The sequence below is a fragment of the Mizuhopecten yessoensis genome, unplaced genomic scaffold (genome assembly GCF_002113885.1).
Source record: "Mizuhopecten yessoensis strain PY_sf001 unplaced genomic scaffold, ASM211388v2 scaffold7205, whole genome shotgun sequence".
Classification (NCBI taxonomy): Eukaryota; Metazoa; Mollusca; class Bivalvia; order Pectinida; family Pectinidae; genus Mizuhopecten; species Mizuhopecten yessoensis.
The window spans coordinates 144,905-169,718 of NW_018406933.1; the positions used below are offsets into that span (position 1 = coordinate 144,905).

The 24,814-nt window shown below is 37.6% G+C and overlaps 1 protein-coding gene across 2 annotated transcripts in view; it reads left to right on the forward strand.

The window, feature by feature from the left end:
- Positions 1-24,814, forward strand: part of LOC110453256 (spermine synthase-like) — a 42,697-nt gene that overhangs the window by 8,025 nt on the left and 9,858 nt on the right. For both annotated transcript variants that reach the window (XM_021502141.1, XM_021502142.1), the window contains exons 2-8: positions 7,649-7,772; positions 8,466-8,562; positions 10,193-10,257; positions 12,716-12,891; positions 15,960-16,114; positions 17,063-17,152; positions 19,415-19,523. In XM_021502141.1, coding sequence (XP_021357816.1) covers positions 7,649-7,772; positions 8,466-8,562; positions 10,193-10,257; positions 12,716-12,891; positions 15,960-16,114; positions 17,063-17,152; positions 19,415-19,523 — 816 coding nt within the window. The remainder of the gene's footprint in view (positions 1-7,648; positions 7,773-8,465; positions 8,563-10,192; positions 10,258-12,715; positions 12,892-15,959; positions 16,115-17,062; positions 17,153-19,414; positions 19,524-24,814) is intronic.

Consider the following 24,814-nt stretch of genomic DNA (forward strand, 5'->3'; position numbering starts at 1 on the left):
TATCATGCTATTTACTGTGATTGACATAGGGATTCAATTACGTTCTATTCATAATATCAAAATTTAAATAAATTCAAAAGATTTTATAAAGCTCGGAAAGGTCTAGGGCTTGCATGCATATTTGATAACATCTTAACGACGCATGAGGTAAACTTCAATTTGCTGCTTAATTTTGTTTAAATCGTATTTTTTTACAGGAACATTTAAAATCCAATGGATTTAGTTTTTAAATTCTAATTAAAATATATATGTAATTAAACAGAAAGATTAAAATTTCATGTACTATTTCACCTTATCGAACGAACCCGGACATGACTAAATCAACTATTTAGTCTACAAAGGTGTTAACATTCTGATTTATGTGAAAAAACACTTTATTTACTTTACAAAAGTCATGATTTTTTTTGTTATGAACTTTAAAGTTAATCATTCATGCTGATCCGGATGGAAAAAAGGATATACAAAGATAGAACAGAAAGTTAAAGTGAAGGATGGCGTAGTGGCTAGCGCATTTGCTTTCCACTATCACGGGCAGGGGTTCGAAGTCGCGATGGGACGCGAAAAGGTACAATTTACATGGTTCGCCAGTATATCTTTGTATAGGGGGGCACGAGGGCAGGAGAAAGGGAATAGGAGGCGAGGGAATAACCGTAGGCAATTTAAAAGAGACAGGATAAAGGGTATTCCGTCTTTGCGTATAGCAGAGTTATCTTCTCTTGGGAGCAGGTATTGATTGTTACGTCATTGGTTTTTGCGAGAAAATTACGTCGTTTTCTCAAAAATTGATGACGTTACTCTCACAAACAAGTGACGTAACAATCAATACCTGCTCCCAAGAGAAGATAACTCTGCAATACGCAAAGACGGAATAGTCGAAGGATGAAAGGACATGGGAGAGGAATGAAGTGCAGTAAAGGCGATAGGAAGCGGGGGTAGGGTGGTACAGTAGGGTTGAGGAGGAATAAGGTCGAGGACATATAATGACTAAGGTGGGGTGCGACCAAGGATATATTTTGAGACAATCGATTGCGAACGAGCTTGGGACGTATACAATGCAGTGAATACTTTTCAAATACTATTTTAATGTTGTGTAACAGTCTTCAACTCTTTTATTTGCAGTTTTTAGAACGTATTATGCACTCTTTTATTATTACTTTGAAAGGACTACCACTAAGTAACCACTAATTACCTACAATGAAATAGGTACTGTACAGCCCCCATGTGTGTATATATCAGTTTCATATATTAAAAAATAAATAAATAACACACTGGAGAACCACCAGTGCTGTATGTGTGAAAGAAGAGGATACTGTTTGTGTGACGTAATTTTCTTAAAAAAATGACGTTTCTCTTACAAACAAATGACGTAACAATCAATACTTGATCACAAGAGCAGATAACTCTGCAATACGAATAGACGGAATAAGGTGTTAAGAGTAATTTTACACATTTTAGGGGTTAAGATCAGCTTTCGGTAAAATGTCTCCCTAATTATGGTATCTAAACACCTAAAACACGTAAATTACTCGGAACACCTTAGTTTCGGTTCAAGTATGACTGAAACAAATGTTCAAGTCCCTGTAACTGTACACGGTCAATGCCGAGCCAGAAACATCCCGGATTTGAGATCATCATATTAGATATGGTCCCTCTTGTTTAAAACAACACATTTACATATCATTACCACATTTACATATCATAACCACATTTACATATCATTACCACATTTACATATCATAACCACATTTACATATCATTACCACATTTACATATCATTACCACATTTACATATCATTACCACATTTACATATCATTACCACATTTACATATCATTACCACATTTACATATCATTACCACATTTACATATCATTACCACATTTACATATCATTACCACATTTACATATCATTACCACATTTACATATCATTACCACATTTACATATCATTACCACATTTACATATCATTACCACATTTACATATCATTACCACATTTACATATCATTACCACATTTACATATCATTACCACATTTACATATCATTACCACATTTACATATCATTACCACATTTACATATCATTACCACATTTACATATCATTACCACATTTACATATCATTACCACATTTACATATCATTACCACATTTACATATCATTACCACATTTACATATCATTACCACATTTACATATCATTACCACATTTACATATCATTACCACATTTACATATCGTTAACACATTTACATATCATTAACACATTTACATATCATTAACACATTTACATATCATTAACACATTTACATAAGTGACCACAGTCGTAGAATGTCATTGCAGCAGATGGTCAAACGAACAGAATTCGCAACAAAAAAAAAAAACCGAAATAAATGCAAATTAGTCAATCACAGGATGGAATATTGGATGCACATATCAAAGTCAAACATTTAAGTCGAGTTGATCGTTTCGTGGCCCTCTGCATTATTGAAACAGTGCACACTTATGATAGTATTAATGATATACAACATTTGATATAGCGCCCTATCTAGTTAGATTAGTCAAATAAGCTGTGTGTGTGCTGGAGATGAATTGTGTTATCAACTTGTTATGAGGTTGATAGCAAGTTTGTTAACACTGAAGCTGTGCCTGAAGCTTCAATCGAACAATATGTACGTTGATTTATATTTTGATAATTACGAGGTCAATATCTTCTATGTCAACATATGGAAATGAGGGAGACATCAGAATTTGTATACAAAGCACTACATGTACATGTATTAACATGCTTTCTAATAGCTAACACATTCAAAGTGCGTACCAACATTACAGAAGTAGACATTATGATCACAGCACAAGGCCAGTAGGTTTTTCACATATTCTCTAATATTACCCTATATTCTCCTATATATTTGGTGCGGTCCCTATGGCATGTTTTACGTCGCCAGGACATTACGTCATCTTATTGCCTCTTAACGACCCACCTAACAAAAACAGTGCACGTGCAAACTTGTGAACTGCATGTTTTTTACGTAACATGCTGTACGGCAGTGCACGCGCAAGCAAGGACAGGTGTACCTAATACACTACAGTGATCAGTACTCATACACCACAGGGGTTTGTTAACAGTATTTACACCACAGAAGTTTGTTGATGGTACAGCACAGTGGTTTGTTAACAGTACATACACCACAGGGGCTTGCTGATAGTACATTCACCACAGGGGCTTGTTGATAGCACAAACACCACAGAGACTTGTTGATAGTACATACACCACATGGGCTTATTGATAGTACATACACCACATGGGCCTGTTGTCAGTACATACACCACAGAGGCTTATTGATAGTACATACACCACAGGGCTTGTTGACAGTACATACACCACATGGGCTTATTGATAGTACATACACCACATGGGCTTATTGATAGTACATACACCACAGGGGTTTGTTGTCAGTACATACACCGCATGGGCTTGTTGTCAGTGCATACACCACATGGGCTTATTGACAGTACATACACCACATGGGCTTATTGATAGTACATCACCTCAGGGGCTTGTTGATAGGACATACACCACAGGAGCTTATTGATAGTACATACACCACAGGGACTTATTGATAGTACATACACCACATGGGCTTATTGATAGTACATACACCACATGGGCTTATTGATAGTACATACACCACATGTGCTTATTGATAGTACATACACCACAGGGGCTTATTGATAGTACATACACCACAGGAGCTTGTTGATAGTACATACACCACATGGGCTTGTTGTCAGTACATACACCACAGGGGCTTATTGATAGTACATACACCATAGGGACTTATTGACAGTACATACACCACATGGGTTTGTTGTCAGTACATACACCGCATGGGCTTGTTGTCAGTACATACACCACCGGGGCTTGTTGACAGTACATACACCACATGGGCTTATTGACAGTACATACACCACAAGGACTTATTGACAGTACATTCACCAAATCGGCTTATTGATAGTACATACACCACAAGGGACTTGTTGATAGTACATACACCATAGGGGCTTATTGATAGTACATACACCACAGGGGCTTGTTGATAGTACATACACCACATGGGCTTATTGATAGTACATACACCACAGGGATTTGTTGATAGTACATATACATACACCACAGGGGGTATTTGATACATGTAATACATATACACCACAGGGGCGTGTACATGTTACACTATATATATGTACTCAATTAGATAACACGCTATTTCTTTAAAGCAGGTATCGGTTGGATCACATGAACGTCGTGATTTGTGATATTGACTCGGTACGACTATTTAAGAAACAGCAGGCTAATATCTCTTGAAACGTCACAATAAAATTAAACATTTCACTCAAATCACTTATACAGGTTTCTGTGAATATGTGAGTATGTTAACATGTTAACAGTTATATCAACCGATGTTTCGTTTTGGTTAATATCAATTTCTTCCATCTTTATATAACTACATATCCACCTCAATAAAATTCAATATTCAGGGTAATAAACCAGATCACACAGCGTTACTATACTGGGATTAGTGACAACATTAGGTCTGCACTATCTTTAGTTTAGTTTAGTATTGTTTAACGTCCTATCAACAGCTATGGTCATTTAAGGACGGTCTCCCCTGTGTGCAAGATGCAAGCGTGTAGTGTAGTGTATGCGTGTGTGTTTTGGGAGGCAGCGATATGTTCGTGTTTGTCTCCTTGTGATAGCGCGGAACTGATGCCGACTTCATAGTGCTACCTCACTGAAACATACTGCCGAAGACACCCAACAGGACACTCCACCCGGTCACATTATACTGACAACGGGCGAACCAGTCGTCCCACTCCTAAATTGTTGAGCGTTAAGCAGGAGTAGAAACTACCATTTTCACTATCTATGCAAAACTTCTCTTAAACAAATAAAACAAAACATTTCGGTATCACAGGGATTGGTTACATACGAACGGGCGTCATAATATCAGAATATGAATTCAGTACTAATTTATATAGACTGTCACCGTTTATTGGGACAAATCCCTGTGGTCAGTATCCCTTTGCCTCTCATACCAGCCTCTTTCTCAACTGACCTCTTATATGTTTAGATACTTAATTAACAAGAATCATATAGACATCTGAAATATGTTTTTGTAATTATTTCGATTCAAAAGAATTGAGATCTGATTTGAAGCCAAGATATTTTTAAGAATATTTACAAAATCCTGTTTTGATATACTTGTTTTAAATAAGTTAAATTTGATAAAACATCGATAGGAAATACATGAAACCCTATATTCAGTAGATCATAAACATTGTAATGTATTTCTCCATTAAGGTTTGTATAGATTAGAATAACACAACTAATTTGCCCTCTTTTGTTTCACATTTAGGCTATGCTGCGAATCAAATATTTGAACCACACATGCATTAAAATCGCTAGTACTCCTGACCAAGTTTATTTTAACATAAGACCCATAATATGATACTTGAATGGTTTATTTTACAACCGGCTATGATTTGTCTGGGACAATCCTACTTTATATCTTTGAAAAATCTGTACACATATCGGCTACAAACCGGATTTGGTCGGCAAAAATCCGTACTTGTATCGGTGAAAATCAATTTCAGCCGTACACCAGTTACATGTTGGTGTTTAGCGACCCACGACAAATGGCGGGGAGATCGAGATAGAACACCGACGGGCAATCAAGCTTGATCGTAATGATATAGCTGGAGATTTAAATACTGACAATGCTCTATGGCGGCGGGAGGTGGCACTCACCCCTGTATATAATAACAAGGAAGGTACATATGTACCTGAACAATCAAGTTTCAAGTTACCGTGTTTTTTTGGTTTAGACACTCAACAATTTTTATTTCTCAAACAAATGCTTGTAGCAAAATCACATCAGATTTAAAACAATAAACTCTTCTGACGTGAGTAGTTTTAAATATTAGAACATGTATATTTAAGATAATATTTTTTTTAATAAAACCAAAAAAATCTTAATTTTTTAATTATTTTTCAAAATTCATTCAGTTCAGTCAATTAATTCGTCTGGCGTGAATAGTTTTGAATGTTAGAACGTTTTATTCATTTAATCAATCATTCCACCCCAATTCGTTTTATTCATTCAATCAATCATTCCCCTCCATTTCGTTTTATTAATTCATTCCACTCCTTTTTGTTTCTTTCATGTATTCATTCATTAATTAACTAATTAATTTATTTATTCAAACCTATTTCGTTCAATTCATTAATTGATTAATTCATTTTTAATCACATATTTATCATACGTGTATATTAAGTATTACAATGTCGAGACATCTGTCAGGTGTACTCCCCGATCAGCCAGCTAAATGCATCATATTCACCATCATCCTCGATATCCAGGGGTTACGCTCACTTTCGCTCTCTGCACCCCTGGAATAGATCATAGCAAAATTGAAGGCTCTGTGTGCCCCACCTTGTTGATGAGACAAGCAGACTAGTTCGATCCTTTGATGTACATCAAGAATCTCGCGGTCGCGTAACGGTAAAATTTGACTGACTTTGAAGTCGGTTGTCGCTCCTTTGTAATTTTCTAAGGACAGGTATCAGCCTAGCGATTGGTCAGTTCTTTTTACCTGAGACCAATCAAACAGCTATCTTTGTGCCTCTAATTTGCTATGACATATTCCAGGCCCCTAGAGTATCGAGGATGATTCACTACTGGCACTGTTGTATATATACCTAACTATGTATTATTGTAATGCGCGTTACATACAAACTCTGGTTGGCTGTACAAACGCATGGCACTTATATCGGCCTTTAAAGCCATATCATGCATATCTTTGTAATGCTTTTTGCTTTTCATCATAGAAAAGAAAAGAAAATTATCGAGGTATTTATAACGAGACACGGTGTATAGTCTAGTGGTACATATGTAGGACGCCGGGCTCTTGACCGAAGGGTTGCGGGTTCGAGTCACGTCACGGTACTGTGTTGTATCTTTGAGCAAGGTACTTTACTCCGCTTGTTCCAGTCTGCTCAGCTGTAAATGAGTACGTGGTTGGGTAGTGATATAACTGTTGAATGCTAGCTGTGAGCGCCGAAATGGCAGCACCGTCTGTATTCTTCCCTGGGTGTTGAGAAAGATATTGGCTGGTTGGAAAGGCCCTATAATTTTAACCGCTTTGGGAAGACCTCCACATAGCGGTAAATAAGAACATAAATTATTCATATTAGTGTACAGAAACGCGTGACGTAATATTGAGGTTTTCCTATATATAAACTAATGGTCAGTATATCGATGTTTTCCTATATATAAACTAATGGGTATTAAATAGAGGTTATATAAACGAAATGCATCATTTCGGGATTTTCTGTGTTTAAATGTTGCTCAGTTTGGAAAAGCTTTACTATTTAAACGAAGGTCAGTATATCGAGGTTGTATTGTATATAAACGATAGGCATTATAACGAGTTTGTGTTGTATACATGTAACTTTTTCTCGGAACGTTGCAGAAGGTATAACAGTCGCAAAGACGATGTTACAGCTGGAGGTTTGGCTAAATTGGAATTGGCTTATCGAGTTGAGAAAAAATCACTTTCAGCAATCATTGATATTTTGCTATTGTTTTCCTCATAGATGTGCTAAACAAGCTTAAGGGTGTACCGGAAATGTGTTTGTCCGGACCTGTAATTGACGTCATCACACGGAATTATGGGAAAATCCAAGGACACATGACCATGGCAATGTCCGAAGATGGAAGGTAAGTTTAATCAAAGGAACATTCTGCTGATGTGTTTTGTCTGTTGCCTTTGTCTCATGGTTTTGTAAATTAGTCCAATCCAACCGAAATGTCACAACAAATATATCTACTACAAACGAATCAGTTTTGTGGTGATGTCGAAAAAAAAATGGAATACCGGAATTCAATTGTGCAGTTGCCATTTGCATCTAATAGGTTTAAACTTGATATTAAATATGCTCCATACCGGATAATTTTGGAAGCATCTATACAAATACAATTAGACAATAATGTTGTCGGAGTTTAAGGGTGCACACTACCTGACACGTTATTCCATTTTAAGAGATTTCCGCGTGAAGGAGCGCACTAGGGTACCTGTCAAATATCTATTACAAAGGACACTTAATTTGAAAAAATACACAGGAATACTCTCATTGAGAAATAACCAGAGTCTTCTGAATTAGTAATACGTCATAATTATAAAAATAAATGAAGGGAGACAACTTTACTACAAATCGCATGTTTCACAGAGGAAAAAAAACAAGGGAGATTACTCCAACATAAATCACAGATAAAGTGTGTAATGTATCTACGGACAACCGAAATACCAAAATATATGAAATCTGATTTCAAGACAGTTTCTTAAATCAAATCAAGAATATATGAACACGTCAGCCATTAAAAAAAGAATAAATGATGACGTTTATCTTTTAGTCACGTGACGGTGAGGATGTATCCCACAGGCCTAGTGACGGTAGACGTGCAACGACTGATGGAGGGCGACTCAACACCAAACACTGCAGAAATAGCTGTGAGTATTTTGTCTCCACGGAGATATAGCTGTGAGTATTTTGTCTCCACGGAGATATAGCTGTGAGTATTTTGTCTTCATGGCAGTATAGCTGTGAGTATTTTGTCTTCATGGCGGTATAGCGGTGAGTATTTTGTCTCCAGGGCGATATAGCCATGAACATTTTGTCTCCATGGAGATATAGCTGTGAGTATTTTGTCTCCACGGATATATAGCTGTGAGTATTTTGTCTCCACGGAGATATAGCTGTGAGTATTTTGTCTCCACGGAGATATAGCTGTGAGTATTTTGTCTCCACGGAGATATAGTCGTGAATATTTTGTCTCCACTGAGATAAAGCGGTGAGTATTTTGTCTCCACGGATATATAGCCGCCAGTATTTTGTCTCCACGGATATATAGCTTTGAGTATTTTGTCTCCACTGAGATATAGCGGTGAGTATTTTGTCTCCACCGAGATATAGCCGCGAGTATTTTGTCTCCAAGGAGATATAGTCTTGAGTAATTTATCATCACGGAGATTTACCTGTGAGTATTTTGTCTCCACGGATATATAGCTGTGAGTATTTTGTCTCCACGGAGATATAGCAGTGAATATTTTGTCTCCACGGAGATATAGTCGTGAATATTTTGTCTCCACTGAGATATAGCGGTGAGTATTTTGTCTCCACCGAGATATAGCCGCGAGTATTTTGTCTCCACGGAGATATAGTCTTGAGTAATTTATCATCACGGAGATTTACCTGTGAGTATTTTTGTCTCCACAGAGATATATCGATGAGTATTTTGTCTCCACGAAGATATAGCGGTGAGTATTGTGTCTCCACGGAGATATATCTGTTAGTATTTTTGTCTCCACGGAGATATAGCAGTGAGTATGTTGTCTCCACGGAGATATAGCAGTGCGTATTTTGTCTCCACCGAGATATAACGGTGATTATTTTGTCTCCACGGATATATAGCGGTGAGTATTGCGTCTCCACGGATATATAGCTGTGAGTATTTTGTCTCAACGGAGTTATAGATGTGAGTATTTTGTCTCCTTGGAGATATAGAGGTGAGTATTTATAACCTTTGTATTGTTTGTATGCATGGTCATAATGATTGTTTTCCATGGAGATATTACGGTAAGTATTGAATTTATATTGCTATATACACTGCATGGTCATAGGTATTATGATTTCAAGGGAATATAACCTTTATATTATGTTCCCATGGAGATTTAGTCGTAAGCGTTTCGTTTTCGTGGTGCAATAGTCAGAAATATTGCGTTTCCATGGAGATGCAGTCATAGATATATTTTCTTTTAATTGATATACAGATTAAGGTATTCTGTTTCCATAAAAATACAGGCACCGGTATCGTATTTCTACCGACACATAGTCATATATATATTGTTTCGCTGGAAATACAGGATTGCTTATTATGTTTCCATCAGAATGTAGTCATAGGTTTTTTGTTTCCATGGAGATATAAATGCAGTCATTAAAATTTTGTGACAATATGGAGATAATGTCGTGGATAGTTTTTTTTCTTTTGAGATATGATACACGGTAAACGCATTGTTTGCATAACTCTTTTAAATTTCGTTGCAACGATTCATTCTTCTTGTTTTTAAACCCATTTTTAAGGTGGTGAAGAATTTAGAGGTCAAACTAAGGAAATATTTCGGGACCCAATGCAAGTTTAGTCGCAGGTAAGACACAGCGTTAATGTAAATTGTTACCTGACTCTCTATATGAAAAGTAACAAAACAAGTTTGACTATAGTCATAGTGAAAAAAGCGTAATTTATATACAACCATGAATAAGTCAAAACTATTTTCATGGAAAGCTCTGGAACTAACACACGTTTCCTTCGCAACGAACGCGCCCAAGCATTATTTGATTAAAGCGCTTTGCAGACACTGATGTCGTTTGTTTACGAGCAGACGTTTTCGAAGATGGTTGAAAATGTGTTGTGTTGCATTTTGCCATGTGTATACAAATGTAGTCCATACAGATAATTGCCAGTAACAAAACAGTTAACTAATGCCCTACGGCTTTGGAAAATAGTTCACCAGGTTGATTATTTCGAATCGATTCTCCTCGCGAAAAGAAACACCGCAAAGAATATACTGTTTTACCGGAACATTTAGAATCGGAACAGTTATTAAGTTTAAAATGTTGTCAATAGGTAAAAAAGTTACCACCAAAGTATTTCATACCATCAAAAACCAATACTGTTGTATTATAGGGAAACATTGTCAGAAGACAAAACTATGGCCTCTGAATTATCTTCATATTTTGATCCACTAGCTAACGAATTGTAATAATAAGGCATCTGGTCGCCTACAATCGCTAACCCTCCACCATTGGGTCGTTGGTTTAAGTCCTTCATATACGTTGGGAAGTCGCCATTGACCTTCCGCAGGTCAGTGGTGTTTCTCCGGGTACTCCGGTGTTCCTCCATAACCAATACATGGCTCGTCCTTAAATAACCATAGCTGTTCATAGGATGTAAAGCACAAATAAATCAAATTAAACTGCTGAATAGAATGCAGACATCTTGATGAAAATTTTCGTTTTTAAAATGAATACCGCTCCCCTATATCTAAAATCGATATTTAAAGAGATAAATAAAACTGGATTTTTGTTATTTCCGACATTTACTTCTATGGAGTAGGCTATGTTATATCGTGTATATGAAAATCAATACATAAATTCCAGTTGGAGACTTTTTCATACACATGTCTATTTGCCTCCGTGTTTTGGGAACGATCGGTTTTATATCCGCGGCAACCCTAACATTGTTAAAAATCAAAACTAATGAATTTTCAAATATGGAAATAATTCTTAAATCATTTTTTTTTTTTTTTATATATTAATTTGAAATATTTCTGATTTTTTTTCTTAGATTATAAACACTACCGTGCTAATCATAGCATGCACTTACTTGCTTACAACCATAAGTATTCAAAATATGTATTTTAATTCTTAAATTCAATAACAAAAAGTATCTACTCTATCCACAGTCGTAACACAATAGTGGACAGTGTATAGATGTCATTTTCCAGAAACTGCTATTTCTCAATCCAGACATTTACCGATCTTTGAGTTACAATATATTGCTTATGAACATACAAGAACATGTATTACTGTCAACAATATTTGCGGATGTTATAAAATATAGAATTCAATTTTTAGAAACGGTTTTCAGCCGAAAATTACATTGATTTATTAGATATTTTGGAACAGTTTTCAATATTTCAAAGTCGGCAAGTCAATTGAGCACGTAATAGGTTTTACAAAACAGAACAGTTCTATTCGCGGTGAATGCATTCAATACTTCACGAGTTCCTTTGCCGCGAACTGATGGCGTCATCGTTTGGTGTCGTATGACGTCACATTGGATGATGCACGTCATCAAACTCTATATAACTGCTAAGAGCACGCAATCAATTTGATTTGTGCTAAATCTTAACTCACATAACGAATGTTTGTAAATCGGAATTTGGCTGTTTTTTAAGGGATCGAAGTCCAATTTCATAATAGAAAATATTTGACCTCGTTAAATTAGATGTTTATGAAATTGATTGCTGTTCTGTTGGAGTTTATGGGGTGTAAACCTCAAATGGCCTTGCGACAGATTTAATTGGTATGAACTGATTTTGCAGTTTATTGAGTTTGTCTCAAGCCCTGTGTCGGTTAATACCCTATAAACATTAACACAATTGAATTCAATCCTTACGCTTACATTCAGTGCAATTTTGAAAATTGTCTGTTAATTTCTAAATAGTCTAATACCACAGAAGGTGTCGACGCATGTGACGTCATCACTCACTATATGACGTCATCTTGGTAAGATGAATAGCTCTTTTGAACTGATTACAACGTTTGAACATTATATAATGGATATATATGTTTATTTCAATTCAAAAATTCTGTAAAACCGATGGAAAACAGTTTATAAATAGGACTACTTCCCGCACTTATTTACTGACGTATTCATACGCCAAGTAGAAAGGGTATAGGACAATAAATCTCATACTCTTAAGTAGGTATAGTGAGTCCAAATTCAGTGGAAATATTTGAAGTTGGTCTCAATTTAATTTTGGAAATAATTTCTGTAGCATACATTTTGTCTGAACTAATTATACGTTTGGTCATTTTTAGTATACTGGGTCAGATCTGCCGAGGCGAGGTGTGTCCATATTTCTCGTCGGGAGAGGACCTTCTGTTCGAGTACGGCCCCTTGAAACTGGTGTGTGAGAAGGAATCAAAGTGGCAAAACATCAAAATCTACCATTCTGAAAAATTCGGGCATATGCTCTGCCTGGACGATGATCTGAGTAGGTACCTAGTAGGCTAGGACGTCCTGTAATTTGTTTTTGGGACGTCAATATTTGTCATAAAACAGAATTTGTCATACAACAAAATTTGAAAGATACTAACATACCAAATTCAAGAAATGTTTGCTAACTTTTCCAAAAAATAATCAGTTGCTAATTATGGCGCGTGGTTCCATTAATAGAACGTGAAATACTATCAGGGTCACGTGGTATTTTAAGGGTTGAGTGAGGAGCACTTTTTTAAAAAGGGGAACCCGAGGGAAAAGGCAGGATTTTATAAAAAAAGATAAAAAATAAAATGAATTGAAATAAAGATGAAAATCAACCATTGTGGTATATTTTCATTTCCACTAAAAGTTCCTCGATCAGCGTCCTTTTGAAGCTTCTTCTCTCGCCTCGATTAGCATGAGGCAACCGTTAGACTCAAACATTTTGGTGACGTTAGGCTGTTCAAAGAATCTTGTTTGCGCTGAGCACAGGGACACTTCGATATCAAATATATAAGGGAATAATTAAATTAAGGTCATAAATAACTTAATATTCAGAATGTAAATACAAGGACTAAACATATCTTTTACATTGTTTATGTCGGTATCAAATTGTCGTTCAGTCGTTATATATGAATGTAAAAATGCAACGGTGTCAAACAAGGATTAGAACCGTTTAGTTTCTATCATACTATGGCTCTAAGCAACTTTCCAATATTTACCTAGTTAACGAATTCCAGGGAGGTAACTGAGTGTATGAAAAACTACGATTTAATTCTTAAGGCAGTGCTTATATATTTATAACGTAACCAGGTGTAGACTTACAATATAAATATACAAAACAACGAAGATTTTGAACATTCATGAAGGAAGTGACAAAGAAAGAGGAAAAATAACTCTAAAATGACGGTGATTGCGGGCCGCATTCCGTTCTGTAGTTTAATAAGACCCGGGCCCGTATTTATGAAACCGTTCACATGCTTTAGCATGGGTTTTGTGCTCAAGCGTTATGTCTTATCCGGTTATCTATTAATAGAAGAATATAGTTTTGTCAATGATTTGGAAATAGATTGAAGAGCCTTATACTGTTTTCAATGTTTACGTTTGAACTGAGTTACAAGAGCGCTTGTTAGAGCACAGGGTCAATGCTTGAGTATGAACACGGTTTCATGAGTACGGGTCCTGTTTTGTTTCTAGCGCTGTTAAACCATGTATTGATATTATTGTTCCGTTGGGGCTGTGGTGATCAAATTCACCCTACGTCAATATGTAGCAACAAAACCGACGCGTACTCATGAATACAACTACGTTTCCGGTTTTCCCGACGGACATATATACGAGTCAATAAGCTATGTAGTAAGCATCTATCCTAACATGCCTAGTGGTATGAGAATATAAAATATTTATACAGCTTCCGTTGGTCAGTGTTTAAACGGGAAATCTAACCGTCATTGTCGATACACGTGCGAGGCGACGTGAGTCTCTGATACCAGCTGCCAGCCGCTTGACCTTACAAAATTGAACTTTTATTTTGTTATCAATGACTATCCTCGCGGCTGTCGTATGATGTTGAGGTACTGTCTAACTTGTCCACCACACCAGATCTGTTCTTGGTTTTCGTTTCGCTGCTCTCCGCCAGGGCTGCGCTTCGATGTATACGGAACGCAGCCCTGGCGGAGAGAAGCGAAACGAAAACGAAAAAGGCGGAGAATCGGTCTAATACCAGCTAAATGTTTTCATTCTACACATGTGTGTTCAAGATCTTCCTATCAATGTTAGGTTTTATAAAGGAAGGTTTCCTGTTTCCCCCCTCCCTCCCCTGTACTGTTCATCATAAGTAAAATCCATTCCTTGCTGTAAAACACAATGATTCCTGTCCCACTCTAGAAAAAACACCAGAAGAGATGTCCACTGTTACTTAGCGTACGAAGAGTAACCTCCCCTTAAATTTGTCTTTGGAGATACTACAGTTGTCCTGGTAGTCAAGTTGGTAAGACAGACAGTTTATATTGATCAGATATCCAGGGCCCTCCTTCATGAAGCCCATCCTCGATATCCAGGTGTTACGATCACTTTCGCTCTCTACACCCCTGGAATATGTTATATAGCAAAATTGAAGGCACGAATATACAATGCAGTTGTTTGATTGGTTTCAGGTAAAAAAATAACTGACCAATCGTTAGGCTGATACATGTACCTGCCCTTTGAAGATTTCAAAGGAGAGACGCCCGACTTCAAAGCCTTTTTAACTTTTCCGATACGCCACCGCGAGATTCTTTTGTATATATCAAAGGATTTAACTAGTCTCCTTGTCTCATCATCAAGGTGGCGCACACCGAGCCTTCCATATTGCCATGACACATTCCAGAGGTATAGAGAGCGAAAGTGAGCGTAACCCCTGGATATCAAGGATGGAAGCCGTTCTCATGTTCAAACTCAAATTCTGTGTTCAAACCCAATTTCTTGTTTCGGTGATTAATTAATAAAAAAATAGATAAAAAATTGTCAACATTTTTGGAAGAATTTGGGTGACACTTCAAGCTGCATTCTATTTGAAATGTTTGGCCTTGACTATCTGACCGTGTCACATGGCTATCTGACTGTGTCACGTGACTATCTGACTGTGTTACATGACTCTCTGACTTTGTCAAATGATTTAAGCAAGTTACAAGAATGATTTGAATCTTTGCTTGAGCAGGAGAACGGCTATTTCTGAAACCGTTCTCGTGCTCAGGCGCGGATTCTGTGCTCAGAATCACTTTCTAGTTACTCGCTTAAACATTGTTTCATGGTCATAAGTCAACACACTGTATGTATTCCAATTGAAGTTATCTCTGAATTCTTCTAAATCATGCAAACGTTGAAAATGATATTGATTTTTGACCGGAACGAGAGATTGATATTGAATACAGAATCTGAGTTTGAGCATGAATACGGGCGCAGGGCTTGAAAACAAAAGCAAGACGCACTTCCACGAAGGCAATTTACATTGGTTATTGGTACAGTAATAACACACGGTAAAACCCCACAGACCACAATTTTAATTAACAATGACGTCAGGATTTCTGCTTCCCTTTTCAGTGTTGGGAGAAAGTGACCTTATATATACTCAGACTCTCCTTGGGGTCGGGCGCAACGACTTCCGGGACAAGACGGTGCTCATCCTCGGGGGAGGGGACGGTGGACTTCTGTACGAACTACTCAAGATGGAACCACGGCACGTTCTGATGGTGGAAGTATCCTTCAAGGAATATGGCAATGTCATTTTAGTAAAATAGTATTTAACATCTTTTGATAATAAATGCTTGGTTTGTTTTGAACAACTCAATTTGCGAGCTTTCGAAAACGTCTTTTTCCTATGTCAAACTATGACAAAGAGTGTAAATGGTTGGTGTCTCGATCCTAGATCGCTGAAAGCAATTCACTAAGCCACAGAGTGCCGAATCCGTAAAGTCAACTGTCAGAAAATATCGAGACATTTCGCCAAAAAACACTGTAATACTACAGGCGGTCCAGGGGACGCGTACTATGTTCACCAATTCCGCCCCTTAGTGATAGCTAAAATGGGGTTATAAAGATGCCCCAGCTGATGGACCCCTTCGTCTCGGTTTATCGATTTCCCTTCCTTCCTAACGAAGATGGATTCTTTGCTTTCCTGATTTTCCAGTTGTTCTCCCTAGACTCCCTAAGCCTGACAAACTAAAAAGACGTTTTCGAAAGCTCGCATTTTTTTATTTTTTTTTTAAACAAACATTTATTATTCCAACCAAACTGGTGAATCTCATTCCGTGAATCCGACTCAACTCGACGTTTAACCCATGCAAAAAACCACATACATTTGAACACCACAATACCTAATTGTTCAAGCAATAAATCGCTCAAATACATAAAAATAAACAATTTTCAATTTACTAGTATCAAATATTCTAAACGATAAAATATTGAAGTACATGTAAATTAAACAATCAATAAATAAATCGACTTTGAACAGGCCGGGTTTAAAATCCGACAAAGTAAATAAAAACAACCGTTCAATTTTTTTTATTTTTTTTTAAATTTTGGATTCCTGTTTGTGTTCAAAACAAACTTTGCCTTTATTAGTCATACCAAACTCAAGAATTTTATTCCGAAAATCAATTGTATTCTAACAATAAATAAATCGATAACTCCTTAACAGTACTAAGATTGACGAGGAAGTCATTAAAGCATGTTCGACCTACATGGAGGTCGTTTGTCATGACGTCCTGGAGAAGTACGAGGGACCAAACCACAAGGTAACTAGGGACCAAACCACAAGTTAACTAGGGACCAAACCATAAGGTAACTAGGAAACAAACCACAAGGTTACTAGGGACCAAACCATAAGGTAACTAGGGACCAAACCACAAGGTAACTAGGGACCAAACCACAAGGTAACTAGGGACAAAACCACAAGGTAACTAGAGACAAAACCACAAGGTAACTAGGGACCAAACCACAAGGTAACTAGGGACAAAACCACAAGGTAACTAGGGAACAAACCACATGGTTACTAGGGACCAAACCACAAGGTAACTAGGGACAAAACCACGAGGTAACTAGGGACAAAACCACAAGGTAACTAGGGACAAAACCACGAGGTAACTAGGGACAAAACCACAAGGTAACTAGGGACCAAACCACAAGGTAACTAGGGACCAAACCACAAGTTAACTAGGGACCAAACCATAAGGTAACTAGGAACCAAACCATAAGGTAACTAGGGACCAAACCACAAGGTAACTAGGGACGAAACCACAAGGTAACTACGGACCAAACCACAGGTTAACTAGGGACCAAACCGCAAGGTAACTAGGGACCACACAACAAGGTAACTAGGAACCAAACCAAACCATAAGGTACCTAGGGACCAAACCACAGGTTAACTAGGGACCAAACCACAGGTTAACTAGGGACCAAACCAAAAGGTAACTAGGGACAAACCCACAAGGTAACTAGGGGCCAAACCACAAGGTAACAAGGAACCAAACCATAAGGCAACTAGGGACCAAACCACAAGGTAACTAGGGACCAAACCACAAGGTAACTAGGAACCAAACCATAAGGTAACTAGGGACAAAACCATAAGGTAACTAGGGACCAAACCACAAGGTAACTAGGGACTAAACCACAAGGTAACTAGGGACTAAACCACAAGGTAACTAGGGACCAAACCATAAGGTAACTAGGGACAAAACCACAAGGTAACTAGGAAACAAACCACAAGGTTACTAGGGACCAAACCATAAGGTAACTAGGGACCAAACCACAATGTTACTAGAGACCAAACCACAGGGTAACTAGGGACCAAACCACAAGGTAACTAGGGACCAAACCATAAGGTAACTATGGACCAAACCACAAGGTAACTAGAAACCCAATCACATTGTAACTGTGCAGGTATCAAAGAGACAAGGGCCACTTTCGTTTATTGCGACCCAAACGGTTGAACCAGTTGGACCTGATTTGTTCGTTTATGAAATAGGGTATAGGACATAGTAAATTGATATCGCTTTCATGCGAGCTTTAACAAGGCCTTGCAAGGCGTGCATAAACTTGTACAGGTCCGCCAGGATGTATACCCGAAATGTTACATTTAAAAACAGACAATAAATGAACAGGCCCAAGTTAAATGTGTTCAAGGTACATAAAGTTCTACGTGGTAAATCTTAGCAATCTCTACCCAGAGTTGTCGTTACTGTAAGTGGGTGTAAGAAGCGACAACTGTTGGACCAAACAACAAGGTAATCTTTCAGATACCCAACCCCGAAGGCCACACTTTAAAGACCTAATCCAAAGTTACCTCTATCGACCAATTCACTGACAATAATAAAGTATAAGGTACATAGGTAACTCTGTAGGGAACCAAACCGCAACATTACTCTGGAAGTGATGAAGCTATACAAGGTAAACCTTCATAGAACCAAACCCGAAGGTAGTACGTCATAAACCAAACCCGAAGGTAGTACGTCATAAACCAAACCCGAATGTCACTCTATGGCATCCTCGATACTCCAGGGGTTACATGTACGCTCACATTCGCTCTATGCATGCCTCGATTATGTCATAGAATATGGAGGTACGAAGATAGCTGTTTGTTTGGTCTCGGGTTAAAAAACCTGATCAATATTGGCTGGTATATGTCCTTTGAAGATTTAAGAGGAACGACATCCGACGTCAAAGCCAGTCAATTCTGCCGTTATGCGACCGCGAGATTATTTTGATGTACATCAAAAGATCACACTAGTCTTCTTGTCTCATCCACAAGGTGGCGCACACTGAGCCTTCAATTTTGTTTGTATTGACATATTCCAGGGGTGCAGAGAGCGTAAGTGATAGTAAACTCTGGAGTAACAAAACAACTGGTAACTAACTCTCTAGGAACGAATTATTCTGTGTTCAGTGTAAAGATAAACGTGATTTCAGTGATCAATCTAGAAACTTACATCTGTTTCTGATTTTAAAGAAGATGATGTTTTAGATATATTAGTTGAAATAAAATTCTGTCTTTTTCGCAGATTCACATAGGAGACTGTATGGACGTGCTGAAGGAGAGCATGGCGAGTGGACGGAAGTTTGATTACGTCATCAATGACCTCACAGAGTTTTTAGTCGGCACTGAAAACTGTAAGTTACCTTTCATACACGTAGATATGAGTTAAACGAACTGTCTTGTGTACATTACGTCAAGCAGTTCATATCCGTATACAATAAACAATCCGTATATTTTCGTTCTAAATATTCCGGCATCGCTCACTTATCTAAATGCGCTTCTGGTATATACCGTGTTATTTGTGTAGACGAAACAATTTTCCAGAAATCATATTCATTTGAACTATTGATTGTAAGCTATTACAGACCATGGACCGGTTTTTTTGTTACCAAAAGTGCGTTGCGTTTGCTTTTAAACGGACAAGAAAAACGATGCAGTGTCCGCATCTGTGTTATGTTAAACAGACTGACAAGCGTCTCAAAAACAAAACAAATGACGTCATAAGTAAAACGTGTGATATTTTTCACATTTTTTTGGCTGTTAACGCTATCTTCATAATATTCCGTCTTTTCGTATTGCAGAGTTATCTCCTCTTGTTAGCAGGTATTGATTGTTACGTCATTTGTTACTGAGAGTAACGTCATCAATTTTTGAGAAAACGACGTAATTTTCTCACACAAACCAATGACGTAACAATCAATACCTGCTCACAAGAGAAGATAACTCTGCAATACGCAAAGACGGAATAGTGGACATGAAATGAAAATGAGGCTGCATACATGTGCATTCTATTTTTTCTGTAATGGTCCGAGTGGTTGTACCACCTAATTCTGTGGAGTTTATAGTGTCGTTCAACGCTTGATCACTTGTAATTATCTGGACATGAAATGAAAATGAGGCTGCATACATGTGCATTCTGTTTTTCTGTAATGGTCCGAGTGGTTGTTCCGTCTTATTCTATGGAGTTTGTAGTTTGAACGAGACTATAGAGTTTGCTGTGCTACAGTATATACGAGTAATGATATATTCTAATTCCGTGTATGAACACTGACTTTTAGATTATATTGATTTGGTCTATATTTAGCTAGTTTGTTTTCATAGTACAACGAGTGTATTTTGATCCTACACAGGTTATAAGAATAATACTTTAACATGACTTCCGACTGATTCAAAAATATTTGCGATCTCTGCTTAGATATAATTGATTTAAAATGTATTTTATTTCGAAAATACAAATGGGATCAGACACAATTTAAACATTTAAAATTCGTCTTCTCCCCTAAGATAGGAATATTATAAGTTATGAATTTTACGCTGAATATTGATAGTGGGAGGTACGTCTTCAATGCTGAATCATTTGTTTAAAATTGACAATTATCAAATCAGTGCGCATTATCGTTGATTTAACACGTTAAATTTGTAATGAATCGTCATGACTGGTTTTAATGCCAGACCATTATAAAAAAATAAAACAACTATACATTTGCTTTGTTCCCCATTGTGGCCGTGAAACGGTAAAAGATAACAGTGAACTTAACTCGCCTTACTTTCAACATATAAATCGACTACGCTATGTTGACGGTCTCGTTCCTTATTTATCGACTACATTTGCGCTCCTTATTTATCGACTATATTTGCCAAACACTCCATTGTCCCACACATCTGGGTGATTTTTTTTTTGATAATTTTTTCCTGAAAAGAAATCCATACATTGCGTAACGTTCATGGTAAACAATAAAGATGAGATAAATGGAGTATAATAATCAACAGTGTGTTTTGTGTAAAAAAAAATGTAGGTGCTTGACCTCGATTATAACTCCGGATTTCAAACTGTTTTACTATATCTCAAACGTGTTGGGCTACCTGGTCTTAGCCCATATATCCAAACGGAAGTTAAAGGGAGGCTACTGTGTATACGAAAAACCACAGTGCAGCGGGTCAGGGATCTTTTACGTGTTACATTAAAAGTTTAGTTTAAACATATGTAGGTGCCAATTATTGCCAAAATTAGACAAGGGATTAGGCACAAGTTATAAAAACTTATCAACGCCTTCTCCCAATATACATTTGAAATGACATTACAATAATGACAATAAATATATACAATTGTTATTACAATTTGAACTGAAAATCTCTTGCTGGATTTAATAAAGTTTTGCACAGATCTAAAAATGTTTGAGTTTAAGGTCCACGGAAAATTGTGAATTGCCAAACAAAAGAATTTCTAAATTTAACGCAACATTCAAATTAATCAAATTTTGAACCAAAATACGTCTTTCGTTTGTAAAAAGTTGACATTCCTTAAAATAGTAAAAGACATTCTCACAAGGATGACCACAATTACAAGATGCACTCTCAACAAGGTTAACTCTAAAAAGGTCATAATTAAGGGAACTGCACTGGTGTCGGAGCTTAGTATGCAAGATATTAAGTTTCCGATTTCCGATTTTAAAGTAAATAGGTGGACTTGACTGAATATTTGATGTTAAACAGGATTTGAATGAATTAATACAGGGTAGGGATCGAACCGAATTGTCAAAGTTATTCGAATAGTGAAGAGTAGAAGGTAGAAAAGAAGAGTTAGTAAGAGATAATCTGAAAGGAGGAATCCTATAGTTATTATTGTTACGTAAAACGTAACGATTATTTTCTCCAGATAACAAGATGATTGAAGTAATCAGGAGTTAAAAGTGAAACATACTCGTCCAATTGTCTCACTTAAGATATAAAAAAATCGTCTCCTGCGTGAGCTATCTTCACCTTCTCGTCCCTAATTTATCGCCTATATGTGACAGACACTCCCATTGTTCATTATATATATGTGACTAACACACGTAAATATAACAGTAAAACATACTCGCCTAATTCCCTACCTTTAAATTATATTAAAAAGCGTCTGCTTCATGTTTTATGCTCACCATCTCGTCCTTGAGTTACCGACTTTATTTGTCAGACACTATTTCTATTCAATATATTTATTGACTAATTAAACCTGACACCTTCAACCTTCCATACCGTACACTGCCACCCAGGCTAGCATATCCGATAACGCGTACTTTGATGGATTTGACGACAGCTTGAGTTACACAGATCAAGGCATCGGATGAGGGGAATTTGAAGCAGCACTGTTGGCATCAAGGGAGAAATCATAACCAGCGCGATGTAAATAAACCAATACCGCCGCTCAATGGCTGTGGTGTAAAAGTAACTAGTCTCAAGACACACCATGTGTCAGTTAATATAACAAGTAAACACATCTCCCTAAGAAGTCGCTATTTAAACGGTTTTTATTTCTGTGTAGTGTGGCTATATCAATACTATTTAAGATAAGAAATACATTCTCCTCTTCATGTGAGTATTTTTTTCACAAACAAATCAATCCTAACAAGTATACAGTACATGTAAAGTCTGCGTAGCGCTTGGTAGCGTAATATATTCTTAGTGCTTTGTAGCATAAAGTCTGCGTAGCGCTTGATAGCGTAATATATTCTTATTGCTTGGTAGCATAAAGTCTGCGTAGCGCTTGGTCGCGTAATATATTCTTAGTGCTTGGTAGCATCAAGTCTGCGTAGCGCCTGATAGCGTAATATATTCTTAGTTCTTGGTAGCATAAAGTCTGCGTAGCGCTTGGTAGCCTAACGTCCCTTGGTAGCGTAATATTTTCTTAGTGCTTGGTAGCATAAAGTCTGCGTAGCGCCTGATAGCGTAATATATTCTTAGTTCTTGGTAGCATAAAGTCTGCGTAGCGCTTGGTAGAGTAATATATTCTTAGTGCTTGGTAGCATAAAGTCTACGTAGCGTTTGGTAGCGTAACGTCTTCGTTGAGCTTAAAAGCCTAGATTATGCGTAGTGCTTGGTAGCATAAAGTCTGCGTAGCGCTCGGTAGCGTAATATATTCTTAGTGCTTGGTAGCATAGAGTCTGCGTAGCGTTTGGTAGCGTAACGTCTTCGTTGAGCTTAAAAGCCTAGATTATGCGTAGTGCTTGGTAGCATAAAGTCTGCGTAGCGCTGGGTAGCGTAATATATTCTTAGTGCTTGGTAGCAGAAAGTCTGCGTAGCGTTTGGTAGCGTAACGTCTTCGTTGAGCTTAAAAGCCTAGATTATGCGTAGTGCTTGGTAGCATAAAGTCTGCGTAGCGCTTGGTAGCGTAACGTCTTCGTAGCGCTTTGGTAGCGTAATATATTTTTAGTGCTTGGTAGCATAAAGTCTGTCTAGCGCTTGGTAGCGTAATATATATTCTTAGTGCTTGGTAGCATAAAGGTTGCGTAGCGCTTGGTAGCGTAATCTATTCTTAGTGCTTGGTAGCATAAAGTCTGCGTAGCGCCTGATAGCGTAATATATTCTTAGTGCTTGGTAGCATAAAGGCTGCGTAGCGCTTGATAGCGTAATATATTCTTATTGCTTGGTAGCATAAAGTCTGCGTAGCGCTTGATAGCGTAATATATTCTTAGTGCTTGGTAGCATAAAGTCTGCGTAGCGCTTGGTAGCGTTATATATTCTTAGTGCTTGGTAGCATAAAGTCTGCGTAGCGTTTGGTAGCGTAACGTCTTCGTTGAGCTTAAAAGCCTAGAGTATGCGTAGTGCTTGGTAGCATAAAGTCTGCGTAGCGCTTGATAACGTAATATATTCTTAGTGCTTGGTAGCATAAAGGTTGCGTAGCGCTTGGTAGCGTAATATATTCTTAGAGCTTGGTAACATAAAGTCTGCGTAGCGCTTGGTAGCGTTATATATTCTTAGTGCTTGGTAGCATAAAGGCTGCGTAGCGCTTGATAGCGTAATATATTATTAGTGCTTGGTAGCATAAAGTCTGCGTAGCGTTTGGTAGCGTAACGTCTTCGTTGATCTTAAAAGCCTAGAGTATGCGTAGTGCTTGGTAGCATAAAGTCTGCGCAGCGCTTGATAGCGTAATATATTCTTAGTGCTTGGCAGCATAAAGGTTGCGTAGCGCTTGGTAGCGTAATATATTCTTAGAGCTTGGTAACATAAAGTCTGCGTAGCGCTTGGTAGCGTTATATATTCTTAGTGCTTGGTAGCATAAAGGTTGCGTAGCGCTTGGTAGCGTAATCTATTCTTAGTGCTTGGTAGCATAAAGTCTGTCTAGCGCTTGGTAGCGTAATATATATGCTTAGTGCTTGGTAGCATAAAGTCTGCGTAGCTCTTGGTAGCGTTATATATTCTTAGTGCTTGTAAGCATAAAGTCTGCGTAGCGTTTGGTAGCGTAACGTCTTCGTTGAGCTTAGAAGCCTAGAGTATGCGTAGTGCTTGGTAGCATAAAGTCTGCGCAGCGCTTGATAGCGTAATATATTCTTAGTGCTTGGTAGCATAAAGTGTGCGTAGCGCTTGGTAGCGTAACGTCTTCGTAGTGCTTGAAAGCATAGAGTATGCGTAGTGCTTGGTAGCATAAAGTCTGCGCAGCGCTTGATAG